At 47.6% G+C, this 20,040-nt stretch overlaps 1 protein-coding gene across 7 annotated transcripts in view; it reads left to right on the forward strand.

Moving 5' to 3' along the window:
- Positions 1-20,040, forward strand: part of EXTL3 (exostosin like glycosyltransferase 3) — a 370,010-nt gene that overhangs the window by 322,412 nt on the left and 27,558 nt on the right. For all 7 annotated transcript variants that reach the window (XM_068143184.1, XM_068143181.1, XM_068143183.1 and 4 more), the window contains one exon: positions 17,678-17,805. In XM_068143184.1, the coding sequence (XP_067999285.1) occupies positions 17,678-17,805 (128 nt within the window). The remainder of the gene's footprint in view (positions 1-17,677; positions 17,806-20,040) is intronic.

The following is a 20,040-nucleotide window of genomic DNA, read 5'->3' on the forward strand; positions in this document are numbered from 1 at the left end:
CAGGAGAGACAGGTGAGGAAGAAGGGGTGGAGGAGTGGCCCTTTACATCAGAAAGGCACTAGATGCCATTGAGATGGAGATTAGGGACGATTGGGTTGAATGCTTGTGGATAAGAATTAGAGGGAAGACCAGCAGGGCAGACACCCTGGTTGGAGTCTGTTATAGACCACCCAACCAGGAGGAAGATGTTGACGAAGCATTCTATAGGCAGCTTAGGGCTGTCTCAAGATCTCCGGACCTTGTTCTCATGGGCGACTTCAACCTGCCTGACATCTGCTGGGAACTCAACACGGCAGGGAGGAGACAGTCTAGAAGGTTCTTAGAATGCATGGAGGACAGCTTCTTATCCCAGGTGCTGCGAGAGCCTACCAGGGGAAGGCTATGCTTGACCTCCTCTTCACCAAAAGGGAAGGACTGGTGGGCAATGTGGTGGTTGGAGGGTGTTTGGGGTCCAGTGACCACGAGATAATTGAATTCTTGGTTTTTGGTCAAGCCAAGAGGGGCGGCAAGAAGACCTCCACTCTGGACTTCCGGAGGGCAGACTTCGGGTTACTCAAGGAACTAATTCAGAGGGTTCCTTGGGATAAAGCCCTTAAAAACAAAGGGGTCCAGGAGAGCTGGACCTACTTCAATGAAGAATTGTTGAAGGCTCAGGGACAGGCTGTGCCAATGTGCCGGAAGATGAGCCGCCGGGGCAGACGGCCAGCCTGGATGGTTCATGAACTTTTAATGGAACTGAGGGAAAAAAAGAGGGTGTATCACCTTTGGAAGAGAGGGGAGGCAACCCACAGAATGTTTAAGGATGTTGCTAGGTGTTGTAGGAAGAGAATTAGGGAGGCAAAAGCACACTTGGAGCTTAAACTGGCCTCTACTGTGAAGGACAACAAAAAGTCCTTCTATAAATACATTAATAGTAAGAGGAAGGGAAAGGACAACCTCCACTCCTTGGTGGACATGGAGGGGAACATTGTAACAAAGGATAAGGAAAAGGCAGAGATACTTAACACCTTCTTTGCCTCAATTTTTACTAGAAGAGCAGAACGTCTTCCTGACAGCTGGCCTGCAGAGCTGGCAGAAGGAGCCAGGGAGCTGCACAGTTTCCCTATGTTCCATGAGGAGGTGGTTGGAACTCTCCTTAACAGCTTGGATCCCCACAAGTCCATGGGACCAGATGGGATTCATCCTAGGGTGCTGAGAGAGCTGGCAGACGAGCTGGCCAAGCCACTCTCCATAATTTTCCAGCAGTCCTGGCTCACTGGCGAGGTCTCAGAGGACTGGAAACTGGCCAACGTGGTGCCCATCCATAAGAAGGGCCGGTTGGATGAGCCAGGGAATTACAGGCCTGTCAGCCTGACCTCAGTGCCAGGCAAGATCATGGAACAGGTCATCCTGAGTGCATTAACACAGCACTTAGAGGATGGCCAAGGGATCAGGCCTAGCCAGCATGGATTTAGGAAGGGCAGGTCCTGCCTGACCAACCTGATCTCCTTCTATGATCAGGTGACCCGCCTGGTGGATGTGGGGAGGCCTGTGGATGTAGTCTACCTGGACCTCAGCAAGGCCTTTGACACCGTCCCCCATAGCAAACTGCTGGCCAAGCTGTCAGCCCATGGCTTGGACGGGAGCACACTGCGATGGGTTAGGAACTGGCTGGATGGCCGAGCCCAGAGAGTGGTGGTGAATGGTGCCACATCCAGCTGGCGGCCAGTCACTAGTGGTGTGCCCCAAGGATCAGTGCTGGGCCCTGTGCTCTTTAACATCTGTATTGATGATCTGGATGAGGGCATTGAGTCCATCATCAGTAAATTTGCTGACGACACCAAGCTGGGCGCAAGAGTTGATCTTCTGGAGGGTAGAGAGGCTCTGCAGAGGGACCTCGACAGGCTGGACAGATGGGCAGAATCCAACGGCATGAGATTTAACACATCCAAGTGCCGGGTTCTGCACATTGGCCACAACAACCCCATGCAGTGCTACAGGCTGGGGTCAGAGTGGCTGGAGAGCAGCCAGGCAGAGAGGGACCTGGGGGTGCTGGTTGATGGTAGGCTGAACATGAGCCTGCAGTGTGCCCCGGCAGCCAAGAGGGCCAATGGCATCCTGGCCTGCATCAGGAACAGTGTGGCCAGCAGGAGCAGGGAGGTCATTCTGCCCCTGTACACTGCACTGGTTAGGCCACACCTCGAGTCCTGTGTCCAGTTCTGGGCCCCTCAGATTAGGAAGGATGTTGACTTGCTAGAACGAGTCCAGAGAAGAGCAACAAAGTTGGTGAGGGGTTTGGAACACAAACCCTATGAGGAGAGGCTGAGGGAGCTGGGGTTGCTTAGCCTGGAGAAGAGGAGACTCAGGGGTGACCTTATCACTCTCTACAACTACCTGAAGGGAGGTTGTAGACAGGCAGATGATGGTCTCTTCTCCCAGGCAGCCAGTACCAGAACAAGAGGACACAGTCTCAGGCTGCACCAGGGGAGGTTCAGGTTGGATGTTAGGAAGAAGTTCTATACAGAAAGAGTGATTGCGCTATGGAATGGGTTGCCCAGGGAGGCGGTGGAGTCGCCGTCATTGAGGGTGTTCAGAAGGAGACTTGATGGGGTGCTTGGTGCCATGGGTTAGCTGTTTAGGTGGGTTGGATTGGTTGATGGGTTGGACGCGATGATCTTGAAGGTCTCTTCCAATCTGGTTTGGTTTATTCTAATATTCTAATAAACCTATGGTTTATTCTAATAATAATAAACCAGGTTGGAAGAGACCTTCAAGATCATCGCGTCCAACCCATCAACCAATCCAACCCACCTAAACAGCTAACCCATGGCACCAAGCACCCCATCAAGTCTCCTTCTGAACACCCTCAATGACGGCGACTCCACCGCCTCCCCGGGCAGCACTTTTTATCAGAAATTTATGAAAGGGATTGTTTTTAACTGTGCCTCATCTATGGGAACTCTGTCATTTCTAACACATGCTGGTCCTTAATTCCCAGCCCATACTGTGTGTTGTGGGAGGTGGTCATGGTAGTCTGTATTCATCCCAACCATGTGTTTGTCAGTGATGTATTAATGGAAGCCTTTCTTACCCCTTGATTTTGTTTTACTTTTTTAATTGACTAGCAGCAGACATTTAAGTCAATCACTCAATACAAAAAGACTTGGGGCAAGCCAGGCATTGAGGAACATGTTGGCCAGTGCAAAGCCCATGGCTTGTAGAGCATGGGCATGGTGTTCCTCTTGGTGCTATCTTCAGCTCTTCTGGCTGGAACAGTGAGTCACTTTGAGGCATGGACCAAGAGCAGTAGAATTCAGCCAAGGACTCCAGCAGTTAGGATCCTCAGAAATCCATGTGGGGTTTGTATCTTTCAACTGGCTCTGCCATGTCAAGTGAGAAGGCATTTATTGCCTGTTGAGGTGAGAGGATGTGTGTGGGGAAAAAGCCTTTCTCCTTTACTTGACCACATTGAGGGTAATATCTTGACCCTATTTTCTGATATTTGAGCTAATGGAAAGGGCTTTTCTTGATGAGCTGTACTCATGAAATAATGAGAGCAGCAAGAGATAAAATGCTGATTAGGGAGGCATCATATGGATTTGATAGTTCTTTTCTTCTAATGTTACTTCAAAGAACCATTATCTCTAGATGATAGATTTGAGGATTGTCTTCAGCTGTCTTCATTTCATCCAAGACCCATCAGAACTTTCCCAGTGAGGTCTCAGCCTTTTCATCTTGGAGATTCTCAGAAAGCTTCCAGTTTGGAATAAACCTGGAAGCCAAAAGTGAGTTTGCTTTCCTGAATGTTCTTTATGATTGCTGCTCCCACCCAAGTAAACATTAATAAATCCTCTGTCCTTTTCCCATCAAAAAAACATAACCTACCTGCAAACTTGAAGGCTTCTTGGCTCAGCTTATATACCAAGTTTATATACCAGCTTTTTTAGTAGCTGTTCTGTAAGTTTATCGTCTGACACCAATTTCCTCCTCCATTAGTTGAGAAATAATGTTAATTTTGATGCCTTCTGCCCCCAGATAGGAATGACTGTGATAAAGCTTCTCTAGGGTTGGACACAGCAGCTTTTAACTGCTGAACACCATCACTGAGCATCTTGATTGTATTCCAAACACTGAGGCATGTCCTTTTTAACAGACTTTTAAATAATCACACCTGCTCTGCCAGGCATTTTGGTTTACTGCTGCAGTGGAAATCCTGTTTGACAGCTACCAAGTAGAAAGAGAAGGAACCTCCTGAAGAAGTAATTGCACAACAATGCTGAGGATTTGTACTGGTGAAAGTCCCTGTTAATTAAAGCAGCTGGGCTATCAGCCAAAGAGTAAAAGTGTGGAAAGATAAACTCTACCTCACTTAGTGAACAGAAGGAAGATAGTTCCAACAATCCCTTGGGAGTGCATCCCTTGGGTGTTGTATTTTCTTCTTCCAGTGGAACTCTCCCTTGTCTGTCTCTCTCATTTCTACATGTCTAAGATGGACATTGCTGTGTTTGCTTCTCATTGATGCTGATGACCTTGTACTGCACGGCAGCTGATGGCTTGGCAAGAAGAGAATATCTCAAGGGTGCTCCTAAACTGCCTTGCTGACTTTTACACACTCTCTGTCTTGCAGATGAGATATGACAGCCTTTCCCAGATCCATCCCTGAGCTCTCAGCCTATTTGCTGCCAGACTTCTCAGCACAGACCAGAGGACTAGCAATGTGTCTTTTCCAATGAAATTTGAAGTGCATGAATTAGCTAGTGGAGTCTTAAGAGTGAAGGGCTCACAGAAATCTGGGCCTCAATACTTCAGAAGTTTTTGGGAGTTGCTTGGTTTTGTTTGTGTTTATTTTTAATAAGGTCAGGGAATTACAGCTTTTGTATCTTTTTAGGCTCTAGTATGGCTTTTCCAGGCTCCCATATAGCTCTTCCAAGGAAGACAAGGCACCAAGGTTGTATGTGGCCTGATGCATCTGTGAGGAGCCCTCCATGTAGTGCAGATGGGAAAGTGAGGCAGGGACACTTCATATTTTAGCCAAAATAAGGTCAGACTTTCACAGCTGAGCTGGTTGAATTTTTCTTCATCTATACAGACTGTATCAACACAGCACTTCTGGGGTTAGTTTAAATACAGGAACAGAATAGTCCTGGCCGTGGGCTCTTCCCTGGCCTGTTTTCACTCTCCTGCTCTGGATTTCAGAAGCTTCTCTGAAAACAAATTAGCCCAAGCAGTGTGCAGCAATCCTGACTGTGGGTGTCTTGCACTACCCTGCCCTCCATGGTGCTGTGCCAGCTTCCCTACAAAGCTCAAGCACCTCAGGGCTCTGCCTGCCTCCAGGCACAGTCCAGGATGCTGCAAGGATCTACAGCTCCTCTCCTGGCAGAGCCAAGCTCCTGCTGAATCACAGGAGTTGGCTTCAGTCTGAAGCAGAAAGGTGGTATCTGTCTCCAGATGCACTGGTAGGGTGCACATCTATTGAGCTGTTGGCATTTACCAGTCTAGCTTTGAAAAGTGTTTGGCTAACCACATGCAGTTTGAATCCCCCACCCCTGAGCTCCAGGCCTTTCAGGAGGTCAAGGAAGGCAATTCTGCCCCTCTGCTCTGATGATACCCCACCTACAGAGCTGAGTCTAGCTCTGGCGTCCTCAGTGCAGGAGAGAGATGGACCTGTTGAAGCAGCTCCAAAAGAGGCCACAAATATGATGTGAGGGCTGCAGCCCCTTTGCTGTGAGGACAGGCTGGGAAAGTTGGAGTTCTTCAGCCTGAAGAAGAGAAAGCTCCAGGGAGACCTTACTGTGGTCTTCAAGTAAGAAAGCTGGGGACAGACTTTTCAGTAGGACCTGTTGTGACAGGACAAGGGGCAATGGTTTTAAACATGGAGAGAGAATCAGACCAGATGTAAGGAGTAAATATTTTGTCTCAGGTTACCCATAGAGGCAGTAGATGCTTGTGGTGGTTGAGGCCCAGCTGGCAGCTGAGCCCTGTGCAGCTGCTTGCTCACACAACTGCCACACCACTGCCACCACCCTGGTAGGAATAGAACAGTACAAAGAGATAAAAACAACCAGGAAGCCAAATAACACCAATGAAATAGCCTTTAAAAAGAGTGATACAAATTGCAGCATGGACCATGATGGCCTGGCCCAGCTCAGCAGCCTGATCCTGCCCAGCCACCGCATGGTGCAGTGGCTCTCCCTGAGCACACTGCTGAATCTTGTCCAGGGAAAACTCAGGCACCCAAATAGGATGGAGACAGGCAGAGAAGGTCTGCTGTAAAGATGAGGATGTTGTAGTGGGGAAAAAGCTTCCTCTCAGATGAAATTTTGTAATGTAAATAAAATTTTATTGGGGATGGACTTGGGGAGGCTGACATAAGCCTACTTCCCCCCCCTCCCCCCCCCCCCCCCCCCCCCGTATTAAGGGATACAGAGCTGTGTTTCTCCAGCCCTGAGCTCCAGGGACTCAGCCTTGCACACCCAACACTGTTGTTTCATCACTTAATTCAGTCACTGTTGTACTATCAGTAGCTGGGTGAAACTTGTGGTGTTTCATTTGAGAAAGGCATTATTCCAGTTGTATAGGACTGACCTCTGAAAATCCTCTTGACAATGTTTTTTGTGTGCAAAGATCTTTTGAGTTGTCAGCAAGCATTCATAAACCTCAACAGCTGACCCCTAGGATGAGGAAGGGATAGACAGCCCTGGTTTATTAAAATACAGCTGCATCAGCTTGGAGCATGACAGTGGTTCAGCAGTGTATTATATCATTACCCTGCACTTTTGAAGAGCAAAATGTTTTATCCAACAACCTCTTTGCTATTAAAATTACCACTATAATAGCTGAGGGTTTTTTGGAGAGGAAGTAAATGGACAGAGAAAGAAGCTCAGATGGACAGCCAGAAGCAAGAACTTGAAGATAGAGCAAAATGGAGGCTGAGAATTGTGGTGACATTTTGGCCAGAAGAGACCTTTAAGGTCATTGAGTCCAACTGTTAACCCAGTACTGCCAGGTCGCCCCTGACCCACATCCCTCAGCACCACATCTTTTAAATCCCTCCAGGGGTGTGACTCCTCCACTTCCCTGGCAGACTCTTCCATTGTTTGACAACCCTTTCAGGAAAGAAAATTTTCCAGTTACAGTTATCCAACCTAAACCTTCCCTGCTGCAATTTAAGGCCATTTCCTCTTGTCCTATCACTTCTTACCTGGGAGAAGAGACCAACCCCCACCTTGCTCCAACCCCCTTTCAGGGAGTTTTAGAGAGTGAGAAGGTCTCTCAGCTTATTTCTTCAGACTAGACAACTCCAGTTCCCTCCCCCATTCCTCATAAGTCTTGTGCTCGGGACCTTTCACCTGCTTCATTGCTCTTCTCTGGACAGATTCTACCACTTCCATGTCCTTGGAGTGTGAAGAGCACAAAACTGAAACCAGTATTTAAGGTGTGGCCTCACCAGTGCCCAGCACAAGGGGACAATCACTGCTCTGGTCCTTCTGGCCACGCTACTGCTGATCCAAGCCAGGATGCTGTTGGCCTTCGTGGTTGTGACCGTTTGAGGCGGTGCCTTTAACAAAGGGATACTATGGCCGAATGTTTATGTATAAAGGGCAGGTCTAAACTAATTTCATTTGTGGAGAGGCAGAAGCACTGCCTTGAGTTTGATTCCCAGTGGGACTAGTCTCAGTCTTTCTTCCCCTCCTTCAGTGGCTTGCAGCTCGCAGCTTTCTGGGCTTTCAGCCAGACTGACTGATAAGATAAAGCCTCTTCTAACACATAACCGCCTAACTGCTTTTTAACATTTTTAACATTTGCTCTCTTTCTCTCTTTCTAACCCTCTCTGGGGAAAAAGGGGAGAGAAGGGGGATACAGAGGTGGGGAGCCCTCCTCAGCAGAGGAGGGAACCCTCATTTCTGTGCTACTTTGTTGTATATTTCTGTATATATTGTAAATACTGTAAATTCTGTACATAAACTCGCATTTCCCTAAACTGCTTTGTAAATATACAGCACCCACTCTTTTGCTAATCCGGCTGTGCATTTTTTTTCCTTTCAATTTTCTTCCCTTTACTCACAGGGGGGGCGGAGAAGGCCCGGCCTTTCCCCTAACCCTACGACAGTGGTCACCTTGGCAAAGGTCTTTTTCTGATGGGCAGCTTTCCAGCCCAAGCAGAGAGGTGGTCTGAGAACATTTTTGTTGATGTGATGGGTGTTTTGGTGTTGTCACTAGAGAAGTGGCAGCAGTGGGGTCAATGTCCTTCTTGCAGAAAGGTGGATGTGACATCTCATGTGACCTCTTGCAAAGAGTTCCCTACAGTAGCTGTGAATGGTAGGATGAGCAAAGCCTGCCAGTGGAATCAACATCTGGCAAGGGCATTACTACAGGCCAGTTGAATGTTATCACTAAATTGCAGCAGAGACCCTGCAGACAGGCTATTTCTGGTTTATTTGCCTTACTTTGTCTTACAGAAGACAAATAACTGGGGATATACACCCTTGCTTGCACTGAATCTGTGAGTGCTTTTGCTACAGACAGTCCTGCTGCTGTCCATCTTCTCCCCAGTGTGTCTCACTCTGAGCTTTGAGAGTGCTTCTAGTTTGGGCAGAATTTCATCTGAATCTTGGCCTTGAATGCCAAGGCAGGATTCACCAGGTGAAAAGCAGGTTTATGATAATCACCTAGCTGCAGCTTGAAAGAGCCTTAAAAATGAGCTGTGATGTCTGTCAGAACATTGTGCCTTTGGGCATTGCCTATTTCATTCCCAGATAAAACCCCACCAAACCCAGAACTGAGGTTATCGGTATCAAACCCTTGACTTGGGAGCATTGCATTGTCCCTCCTGAAACGACTTGCTCTGGTTTCACAGCAAACAACAACTTGAAGCCTGGCTCATGATCCCAGACATGCTAAAGGAAGCTGGATTGTGAGCTTCTCTGTCCCCTTGCCTTCAGCAGTTTTTCCCTGTGAGCTTTCACATAAAGCACAGAGTGGATTTTCAGAAAGTTGAGGAAGGAGTGAGATGAAGCAATGGGAGCTGAGGTAGTTGAAAGCCTCAACTGCAAGTGATGTGTTGTCTCAGGGATGTTCTTTGGAGCCAAGTAATTACAAATAATTGTAAAATAAATCTAATTGGACAGCCAACTCTGCATGCATCTGTAATTGCACAGCCACTAATAGCGACGCATTGAGAGGATAAAAATAAGTGAGTATTTAGTCCCTCCAATGCTAAAATAGCATTCTTCTGCCTTAGCTCCTCTAGAAGGAAGGGACAGCTGCACCCATAGGAAAATGAATAAATAATCAGTTTTATTTGTATCACAAGCTGTTTTCTTATCTTGGCAATGAGCAACCCACTGATAGCAATCGAGTAGTTTAAAGAGAGACTGAGTGTTTGCACATATTATGTGCACGGCCACCAGATTTAAAAAAGGGATTTCCACTGCTACCTTCCTGTGTGGTTTTGTTCTCAGTGGGGGATAATTTATGCTTGGGTTTTATGTTGCATTATTTAATTATGCATACTTTAAAAATGCATCTGTTTTGCCAATTTATATGCGGCGTATGCTGCCTTTGGATAGCTTTGTAGCTAAATACCCTTGCTGTGAAACTCTTCATACCTCTGGAGATGAGGCTTAAAATAGTCTATAAATCCTTTTCATTCAAATCTTGAAAATGCCTTAAGTTTAGGGTAGCAAAGCTCAGAAATCTGGGAGTTGAGGGTGTAGAGGAGGGGGCTGTAACTGTTTCAAGGTGAAAAGGAAACGCTGGGGAAGTAGCTGCAGAATAATTAATACATGAGAAAGGGGCTAATGGTAACTTTCCAGTCCATTTCTACAAGCAAAGATTAAAGGGAAAACAAGAAGGTGGAGAATTGCCAGGGGAAACCACAGCGCAAGCCAGGGATGTCTTGGCAGAAAATAGATGAAGAAATCCTGCTAAGAGTGTTGCTGAAGAACTGGGTTTGGGTGGATGTTCAAATAAATGACATCTTTTTGATGCCAGTGCCATCAAATCAAGCAAGAGAGCAGATGCCAGAGAATACATTCAGGGTAGGTGAGAACTGCTGTGAAAGGGCAGTGAAAAAGAACATCAGCAGAGAGGTGCCATCTCCTCCTGCCTGTTCTGCCCCTTGCCTGGCTGTGGCAGATGCTGGTGTAGCACCATCCAGAGCCAAGCACCACATGGCCTGGGCCTCATCCAGACTAGCTGGAGCAGAGTGGCAGAGCCAGCCAGGCACAACAAGGCTCTTTCATGGTGAGAAATCAGTCTGGAGAGGAGCGCATCCACTTACAGCTGCACTTTGCAGCCTGTATTTCTATCCACACCACCTTTGGCCAGGGCAGGTGGTTTAGGAGCTGTGGTCATTCCTGTGCCTATTTATCAGTATTTTGGGGATTTGAGTGTGTTAACCCCAGGATAACAGCAGAAGATTGTTGTCTTGGGAGAGAGAGAGGTTTTGGAAGAGCTGCTTTCTGCACCCGTGATTTTGTCTTTGCATCTCAAGGTTTTAAGCACTAATTATCGTGAACTCTCAGCATCAAAAGAACATCCATTTCCTTACAACATGCCAAGGCAACCAGCACCAGAACAAGGGGACACAGTCTCAAGCTGCGCTGGGGAGGTTTAGACTTGAGGTGAGGAGGAAGTTCTTCACCGAGCGAGTCATTCGTCATTGGAACGGGTTGCCCAGGGAGGTGGTTGAGTCACCATCCCTGGAGGCGTTCAAGAGGGGATTGGACGTGGCACTTGGTGCCATGGTCTAGTCATGGGGTCTGTGTTGATAGGTTGGACTCGATGATCCTTGAGGTCCTTTCCAACCTAAGTTATACTGTGATACTGTGATACTGTAATCTGCTGAGATCTGCCAGCTCTGGTGGTGTTTCTGGAAGGAGCTTTAGCACCATGTTTACATGTGTGTGAAAGTGCAGAGCTGCAATTTCCCCTGAATTTGCAGCTCATCAGGAACTGTCAGAAATGCCCTGTGGTCCCCTGTTGTGCTGGACTCATTTCATCAAGTTTAGGGGCCAGGATGAGAGTGAGAGAGTGATTGAGAAGAGGAAAGGCATCATCCCAGGGGCTTGATTACGCTGGAGAGACCAAGCATCCCCTCTCTTGCCTGCACAGCCCTGGCAGCCTGGTAGCATGCTGGGAGGAGATTTGTGTTGTATCAGGTGAGGCCAGTTGTTTTCTTCTTCATGAAATGAAGAATTGCTGGCTGAGCACAAGGCTTGGCTCTGTGTTTTATTCACTCTGCTTTTGAATTTGGAAAGCAGAATGCTGGCCATGAGGAACAGGATGAATTTCTGTCCTCTGCAAATGGGGAGGGTTTTTTCATGGTAGGACTGGCAGGAGGAAATAGTTCTGTGTGGGCAGGGCAGGACCCCAGGGCTGCTGAGTTTGATGCACTTTCTGGAGGCAAGTGATAGCCTTCAATAAGCACTAGTGTCGTTGTCCTTGGTAAGAGTAGTCAAATAGATCTGAGGTCTGGGCTGAGAGCCATGGCAATCTTGGCATCTTTGTGGAGCGTTTCAGCTTGCCTAGGATACACCACTGAGAAATCAAGGAAGAAAAGACTGCAGTCTTGGTCAGACGGACGTGATTCATACATACATCATAAAAATGGGAATAGGTAGAGGACTGCAAAGATTTTTGCTGGCATCCACAGTGATGGAAGCAGCTTTTTCAGCTTCTCCTTGGCATCTGCCTTGGTATAAAGCTTGGCTTCTTATCCTGCAACCACCGTGTCCATATCATGCCTGTCTTGGGACCAGCCTGTCTTTTCAGCTCCCTGACACATTAAATGAGGGAAAGATAACACACAACATGAGAGAAATCAGAATCAATCTTCTTTAAGAGTTTGAACCTCAGGCGTGTAATTTCCATATGGAGTCTCTCCTAGTGCCACAATCCCTGCCACAGCCAGGATGTTTACAGCATGCTGTATCCCCTTCTGATGTACCAAATTCATTCCTTGATTTCCAGCTGTCCACTACAAACCTCTTCTGACAGCTGCACTCACAAAGAGTTACACATCACCAAGGATACTGCTGGTTCTGTGTGACCAGGCAGACTTGTCATCTTCCTATGGTTGCATTTGCAGAGAAACAAGTGCTAGTCTGATCTAACACCTTGGTTTCAGAGGGAGCTGGGAATGGAGTCAGCCATGGTACACGAAAAAAAAAAAAAAAAGATGTGATATATCCTGCACACACAGAACTCCTTCTAAGGAGTCTTGTGAATAATCTCAGCACTTCTATGCTGATGCATAGAGGGAAGGGACTCTGGTGTATCTGGTAGTCTGCAGGTGTTAAGGGCCAATCTGGGCAGCTTTCTTAATCAGAAGGTGTCCAAATTTGTCCAAAGTAGGAGATGAAAATAAATGTCTGACTACAGAATACTTTCAGGGACACTTGGTTCCTGTTCATTGTTCCCTTCCACTGAAGTTTACCATCTCCTGGTGTGCATCCAGAAGAGTGGGGCCAGGAGGTTGAAGATGGTTCTTGAACTCTACACCTACTCTGCCCCAGTGAGGCCACAGCAGGTGCACTGTGTCCAGTTGTGGGCTCAGCAAGTCAAGAGAGACAGCGAGCTACTAGAGAGTCCAGTGGAGGGCTATGAAAATGCTGAGTGGACTGGACCTTGTCTCTGGTGAGGAAAGACCTGGGACTGTTCAGCCTGGAGAAGAGCAGTTTGAGAGGGAATCTTCTCAGTGCAGATCAATATTTAATGGATATTAGTGTCAACAGGATTGGACCAGACCCTTTTCAGTGGTGCTCAGTGAAAGGACAAAGAGCAACAGGCACAAACTGGAACCTGGGAGGTTCTGTCTGAAAGTGAGGAGATTTTTTTTTTTCCTGTGAGGGTGCTGGAGCCTTCAACCCAGCTGCTCAGAGAGGTTGTGGAGTCACCTTCTCTGGGGGGACTGGACAACCTGCTCTAGGTGACTGGTTTAGCAGTGGGGGTTGGATCCCAGAGATCCTTTCCAACACCAACCATTTTGTGATTCTGTTATCTCCTACCAGAGCTCTCTCTGACCTCTGTTAAACCTGGTTTGGCCGATTTTTAATTGCTTTCCATTCCACACCATTGGCTGCATGTGCTGTGACCTGTGGCCTTTCAGCACTTACAGGGAATAAGAAACATGGGGACAACCTTTTTAGCAGGGCCTGCTTCAACAGGACAAGGGGTGATGGTTTTTAACTAAAAGAGGGGAGATTCAGACTAAATATGAGGAAGAAATGTTTTAAACTGAGGCTGGTAAGACACCGACCCTGGTTGCCCAGAGAGGTGGTATAGGTGCCCTGTTCCTGGAAGTGCAGGTGAGGTTGGATGGGGCTCTGATCAACCTACTCTAGTTAAAGATGTCCCTGCTCACTACAAGGGGGTTAGACAAGATGACCTTTGAGGATTCCTTCCAACCCAATGTATTCTATGATTCTGTGAGGTATTGGGTGGATCTCACCCCTGGGGTCAGTCCTGTTCACGTTGGGCTAAGCTGAGTTTTGCAGAGGGGCTTTGCTCCAGTCCAGTGAAACAGTCCTTGGGACAGCAGCAAGCCAAAGGACACAACCCTGGAGCCTCTGGCTAGAGAGATTACCTGCATCTCAGGGGACTTCTTCACTGAATCTTATTAATAAAATGGTCAGAGTTGGTGCCAGGAAAAGGGATTGACAGCAGTGTAAATCTGCATCCTCCCTCAAGGGCTGCGCTGGCAGCAGTGCTCAGCATTTTCCTTCCAAGTGTAGATCGAGGTCAGCTCATCAGGCGCAAGAGGCAGATGCATTTGGCTCCCCTGTCCTCAGTGCCATAATTCTCAGCTGCATGACAAAAGAGAGCTTGTGGTGTCCCCATCCCCACTCTGCCTATGGTGCTGTTTTTCCCCAGCCCATTTGGACTGAATTGAGTGAGTTACAAAATTGTTGAAATGGATCCCAAATTTCTCTCCCCAAATTATCCAGCTCTCCTCTGGCTTTTTCCTCCTGAAGGCCTGATGTGAGCACTGAGGTTCCTGCTTTCTTGAAGAATTCGCTTTTTGCCCAGAAATCACAGAATGGTGTAGGGGTCAGGAGGGACCTCTGAGGATCACCTGAATCAGTCCTGTTCACCAAGCTGACCTGTCAAAACTTCTCCAAGGGCATAGACATTCTTCATATTTACCATCAAATTATATGCAACACTTAAAACTTCAGTGTAAAGCCTCACTAGGAAATGAACAACAATAGGAGCAAAAGGAGTTGTGGGGTTTTGTGCTCCTTGGGTCAGAAAACCCCACCTTGTGGAACTGAATCACCTTGACTCAATTTGCTGAAAGGAGCAGAAACTTCTCATGGGGCATGTGGGGCGCTCAGAGGCATTTTAGGCCTTGCAGTTTATCTCAAAAGACTGTTTAGGGGTTCAAAATTTGGAGCTGGAGGCTGTTTAGCTGATGACAGTGTTTTAAAAGAAATTATTCCCATGGAAAAGCCTAAAATAAGACAGCTGGAAGTACACAATCTGTGATGATTTGGAGTCTGGAGGAGCTGGAATTTATGTGGAGGTCCTAGCAGTGTGTTTAGAGCCTTAATATTTGCTGTAAGGGAAGGTGGGTTTTTAGTAAATGAGTGTTTGTTTCTCACACTGCTCACTGGCTGGTTTTATGTCCTCCTCACTATTTTTGTCTCCTTGGGTAAGGAAAACTGCTGACATTCTCTTTTGCCAGAGTGCAACATTTCAGTTTTGCTGAGGGGACAAAATAGTTGGGTTTTGATAGAGCTCTTGGCTCAAGAGTGTCGAGAAACAAGATCATGGCAAAATTGGTTGTTAAAATGATGGAAGGTCAGGAGAGATGGCTCCGGGTGAGAGACTGAGACCTCAGCTCCTTTGTACTTTTCTGGAGTAGAAGAGGATCATCAAGGAGCAGCAGCAAGGAACTGAAGCAGATGGTTCACAATGAGAAGTAAGTTACTAACTTTTGAGAGTTAACATCTTGGAGGAAATCCCACTCTTGATGTCTTCAAACGGATAAAGGACACCTACCTGGATGCTGCCAGCCACAGCTCAGGTCTGAGATGGGGTTCCTGTGACCTGAATTATGCAGAAGGTTGATGTAATGACTTGAAAGTCCCTTTTGTCTTAGCTTACTGCTGTCCACTTCACTAGCCCTGACGCTGTTGGGTTGTTGCACCTCTGAGAAGCCAGTGCCCAGGTTTGACCCTAAATTCTCTTAAATCTTTTACACAGTCCCTTTGGGAATGGGTGACACACAAAACCTACAGTTGACAGTGTCCTGCTGGAGGTGTTCAGGGCACCCACCAAGGTCTGCTTTGCTGCACTGTGCAGTGTTCTTGCTTTTGTCAATGCATCGGTTTGCCAAAGTGATCTTCAAGTCCAAAAACATCTGAGTGGGGCCCAGCTACCCTGTCTAGAGCTGCATCCCCAGTTTCTGAGCCAGCAGACCTGGTTCTCCTGGTGCCACTGCAAGAGTACTTGGATTTGCTAAAGCCAGTTAGGTACAGCCATGGCAATGTAAGAGAAGATTTAAAGTCTCCTTGTTGTCAATTTGGGGATCACTTTTTGGCTCCTATTGTTTCCCCACTTGACACATTCAGAGGATATGTTGTTTGGTAATGGTTCTGTGGAGGTGGTTTTTACAGCATCACAGAATGCTGGGGGTGGGAGGGGCCTCTGGGGATCATCTAGAATAGAATAGAATAAACCTGGTTGGAAGAGACCTTCAAGATCATTGCATCCAACCTATCATCCAGCACCACCTAATCAACTAAACCATGCAACCAAGCAACCCTTCTCCTAAAGCAGGGTCACTCAGAGCAGGTTGCCCAGGATTGTGTCCTGGTGGGTTTGGTGAGGTGAGGAGGAAGTTCTTCACCGAGCGAGTTGTTCGTCATTGGAATGGGCTGCCCAGGGAGGTGGTTGAGTCACCGTCCCTGGAGGCGTTCAAGAGGGGATTGGACATGGCACTTGGTGCCATGGTCTAGTCATGGGGTCTGTGTTGATAGGTTGGACTCGATGATCCTCGAGGTCTCTTCCAACCTTAGTTATACTGTGATACTGTGATACTGTGGAATTTCTCTAGAGAAGGAGACTTCACAACCTCTCTGGGAAGCCTTTCCAGGGTTCCATCAATCTCAGAGGAAAGAAGTTTCTCCTCATGTTCACGTGCAGCATCCTGGGTTCTGGTTTGTGTCCATTGCTGCTTGTCCTATTGCTGGTCACCACTGAAAAGGGTATGTCTCTTGACACCCACATCCTTTAGATACTGATGAGATTTGACAAGATCCCCCTCAGTCTTGTCTTATCTGGGCTAAGCAGCCCCAAGTCTCTCAGCTTTTCTTTACCAAAGAGATGCTTCAATCCCCTCATCATCTTTGTAGCTTCTGCTGGACTCCTCTCCAGTAGTAGCTGCTTGAATTCTTGAAGCCTGTGTTGGCCTCCTTGTGTCCCAGTCTTCCTTGGCCTCCTGGGCCAGAGCCTTAGGGCCATACTGTTGCCAGCCTCCACTGGTTTTGATTCCTGTCTTTCCAGCTGCCTCCCCTCAATCAGTGTAGAGCTGCCTTCTCTCCCGCTTCCCTTCTTGCTGCTGTGATTCCTGCAACCTCTCTTTTCCAGCAGTTCCCAGGTAGAGATGATGTTGCTGGGTGCATCTGCAGGGTCATGCTAGCTGTGCAAGTGGATACAAACACCCTGCTGTTTCTTATCATGCTCCTCCATGGTCAGTAGAGGGGGAAGAAAATCCTGCTCTGGAATTTTGCTTTCTCTAATGGGTATTAATTGCATGACAGCCCTCCTGGAGTGGGAATGCTGCCAGCTCAGCTCTGACCCTGCTCTACCAGAGCTTAGAGCTGCTTAATTTGCTCACCTCCCTGTAATAAATTGTGCTTTTGATGGATCTTCAATGAAATATTTTAATGTGTTCTTGTCAAATGCTCTGTTTCTCCCCCTCCCCTGCAGCTATTGACAGATGAAAGCTCCAGCACTGGCTTTACATGGGAATTTAATCCTACCAGCTGTCACACAGATCCCCAGTACAAATATTTTCCACTGTTAATGGTTTCAGTGTGAGTTTTTTTTCCTGTGATCAAATGTAATCTTATTTAATGGAGTTTTATTGCTGTGATGCTTTATTCTTTTCACCAGGCTGGACTTCATTTGTAAATCAAGAGAGGTTGTTCAGAGAAATTGCAGGGATTGAACAGGATGGGAAGCCCAGGGTGAGCTAATTGACTGTAGATCAGGGCAGGTGGAAAGTGTCAGAGAGAGGAAGAAAGAGGGTACAGCATGGAAGGGGCAGTCAGGAAGATGGAGAAATACAGTCTGATTTTTACACTCATATGGCTGGGGATAAAGGAAATGACCCAGCACGGTTCTGGAAGAATTTTGAGAGAGGGAGGTGCTGCACATGAATTGTCTAAGAAGGCAGTGTGAATAGTGGCAGGAACAATTCAGAACAGTAGTGCAGAAAGCCTGCAAGGGCTACTTCTTTGGTGGCCGCAGGGGACACTGGCTGGTGTCTGCTGTCTTGCCCCGTCTTCATTATCTCAGAGCTGCCCTTAGCATGCAAAAGGGCTGTTACAGCTGGTACCTGTTCTCTCATATGGGCTAGGAAGCAGTGCTGAGATGCTGGACTGCTGAAGCACACAGCCCCAACCCCTCAATCACTTCTCTGGGCATGTGCAGCCACCATAGTAACTGTTGTGTGCTCACCTGACAGGTTGTGCGCACAGAGAAGAACAGCCTGAACAACCGGTTCCTGCCGTGGGACGAGATTGAGACGGAGGCCATCCTCTCCATCGACGACGATGCTCACCTGCGCCACGACGAGATCATGTTTGGCTTCCGGTGAGTGCTCTCTGTGCACGCAGCCTGCGAGTGCTTTGGGTGTAGTGGGTTGAGAGGGAAGGCCTAGCTCTCCCTCCCCCACAAAGAGGAAAGAAAAACCACACCTAACTCAGTCAGAGAAGCAAAAGGGATGCTATATTTACAAGCAATGTGAAAATGCAGGTTAGATATACACAATATATACAGTATTTACAATATATATACAGAAATATACAGCAAAGGGAAAAAAAACAGGAACAAAACTCCCTTCTCCGGACAGAGGAGGGTTCCCCCCCTGTACCCCGCTCTCTCCCCCTACCTCCCTTTTTTCCCAAAAAGGGTTAGAGAGAGAAAAGGCAGTTATTAAGGGAGAAAGGTCTTAGTAGGCCTTATCTGTTATCCAAGGTCAGAACTCTGGCTAGTTGCCCAGAAGCGGACAAGCTGTAAAGGGAGAAGGAAAGGAACGAAACTGAGAAAAATTCCAACTGCACTAAAACTTGAAGCTGTGTTCTACCAATCTACCAATGAAATTTGTTTACACCTGTCTTTGTTTACAAAATATTCAGCCAGAGTGTCCCAGCACTGTCCCTTTCTTAAAGGCACAGCCTCAAACGGTCACAGTCCACCCCTTCTAAACTATTTCATTGGCTGTTTATACATCCAATCTAAAACAATATTTACAGTTCGTAAGTAAAGTTCATAGTCCATTCCAGCTATACTCAGATGTAGATGATTCAGAAGTCCAAGAAAATCAGGAAACAAGAAAAATGGAAAACAGTTTGTCTCTTCGCAGGCAAAGCGAAGAAAAAGGGAAACAGGGATTCTCAGTTGACTCAGGGCTCTCAGGGTTCTCAGGGTTCGTGCACCGTAGATTCCTCGCAGATTCTTCCTTTGGACATCATGTAGCTGTACAACAGTCTGAAATTAAACTCTTTCAGCTAAAGTTAAATTTCTTTGTGGAATACACTGCATTTCACCATTCTCTTGCATTACCCAATAAGTGTGACCTGGACCTTCACCTCAAACCACCCATCGGACAGGTTTAGCCTCTCCTGAGGGCGAAAATACCCAAACAGTTTTACCTAACTGATTCTTTTCTCTAACAACAGGAACTCTATCACCTTCTACTTTCTGTAGCAGATCTGAATGTGCAGGTCACCGAACCTCTACTATTTACCAGCCAGGTTGCTTGTGCTAAATGTTTTTCCCAGTTTTTCAGAGATCCACCTCCCATGGCTTTAAGAGTGGTCTTCAACAAACCACTGTAGTGTTCAATCTTCCCTGCAGCTGGTGCATAGTAAGGAATATAGAATATCCACTCAATGCCGTGCTCTTTGGCCCAGTTCTTTACAAGGTTGTTTTCCTCCAGTCCTGGCTCACAGGTGAGGTCCCAGATGACTGGAAACTGGCCAACGTGGTCCCCATCCACAAGAAGGGTCGGATGGAGGAACCTGGAAACTACAGGCCGGTTAGCCTGACCTCAGTGCCAGGGAAAGTGATGGAGCAGATTATCCTGGCGGCAATAACTGCGCACCTGAAGGATGGCCAAGGGCTCAGGTCCAGCCAACATGGATTTAGGAAGGGCAGGTCCTGCCTCTCCAACCTGATCTCGTTCTATGATCAGGTGACCCATCTGGTGGACGTGGAGAGGCCTGTGGATGTGGTCTACCTGGACTTCAGCAAGGCCTTTGACACCGTCCCCCACAGCAAACTGCTGGCTAAGCTGTCGGCCCGTGGATTGGACCATTACACTCTGTGCTGGGTTAGGAACTGGCTGGAGGGCCGGGCCCAGAGAGTGGTGGTGAATGGTGCCACATCCAGCTGGAGGACAGTCACCAGTGGCATCCCTCAGGGATCAGTGCTGGGCCCTGTCCTCTTCAACATATTCATCGATGATCTGGATGAAGGGGTAGAGTCAGTCATCAGCAAGTTTGCAGATGACACAAAGTTAGGGGCAGATGTTAGTCAGTTAGAGGGTAGAAAGGCTCTGCAGAGGGACCTCGACCGACTGGACAGATGGGCGGAGTCCAATGGGATGGCATTCAACAAGTCCAAGTGCCGAGTGCTGCACTTTGGCTATGGCAATCCCATGCAGAGCTATAGGCTGGGGTTGGAGTGGCTGGAGAGCTCCCAAACAGAGAGGGACCTGGGTGTGCTGATCGACAGCCACCTGAATATGAGCCAGCAGTGTGCCCAGGTGGCCAGGAGGGCCAATAGCATCCTGGCCTGCATTAGGAATAGTGTGGCCAGCAGGAG

Source organism: Melanerpes formicivorus, unplaced genomic scaffold, assembly GCF_026170545.1.
Source record: "Melanerpes formicivorus ecotype bairdi unplaced genomic scaffold, bMelFor1.0.p_v2 SCAF_9, whole genome shotgun sequence".
NCBI lineage: Eukaryota > Metazoa > Chordata > Aves > Piciformes > Picidae > Melanerpes > Melanerpes formicivorus.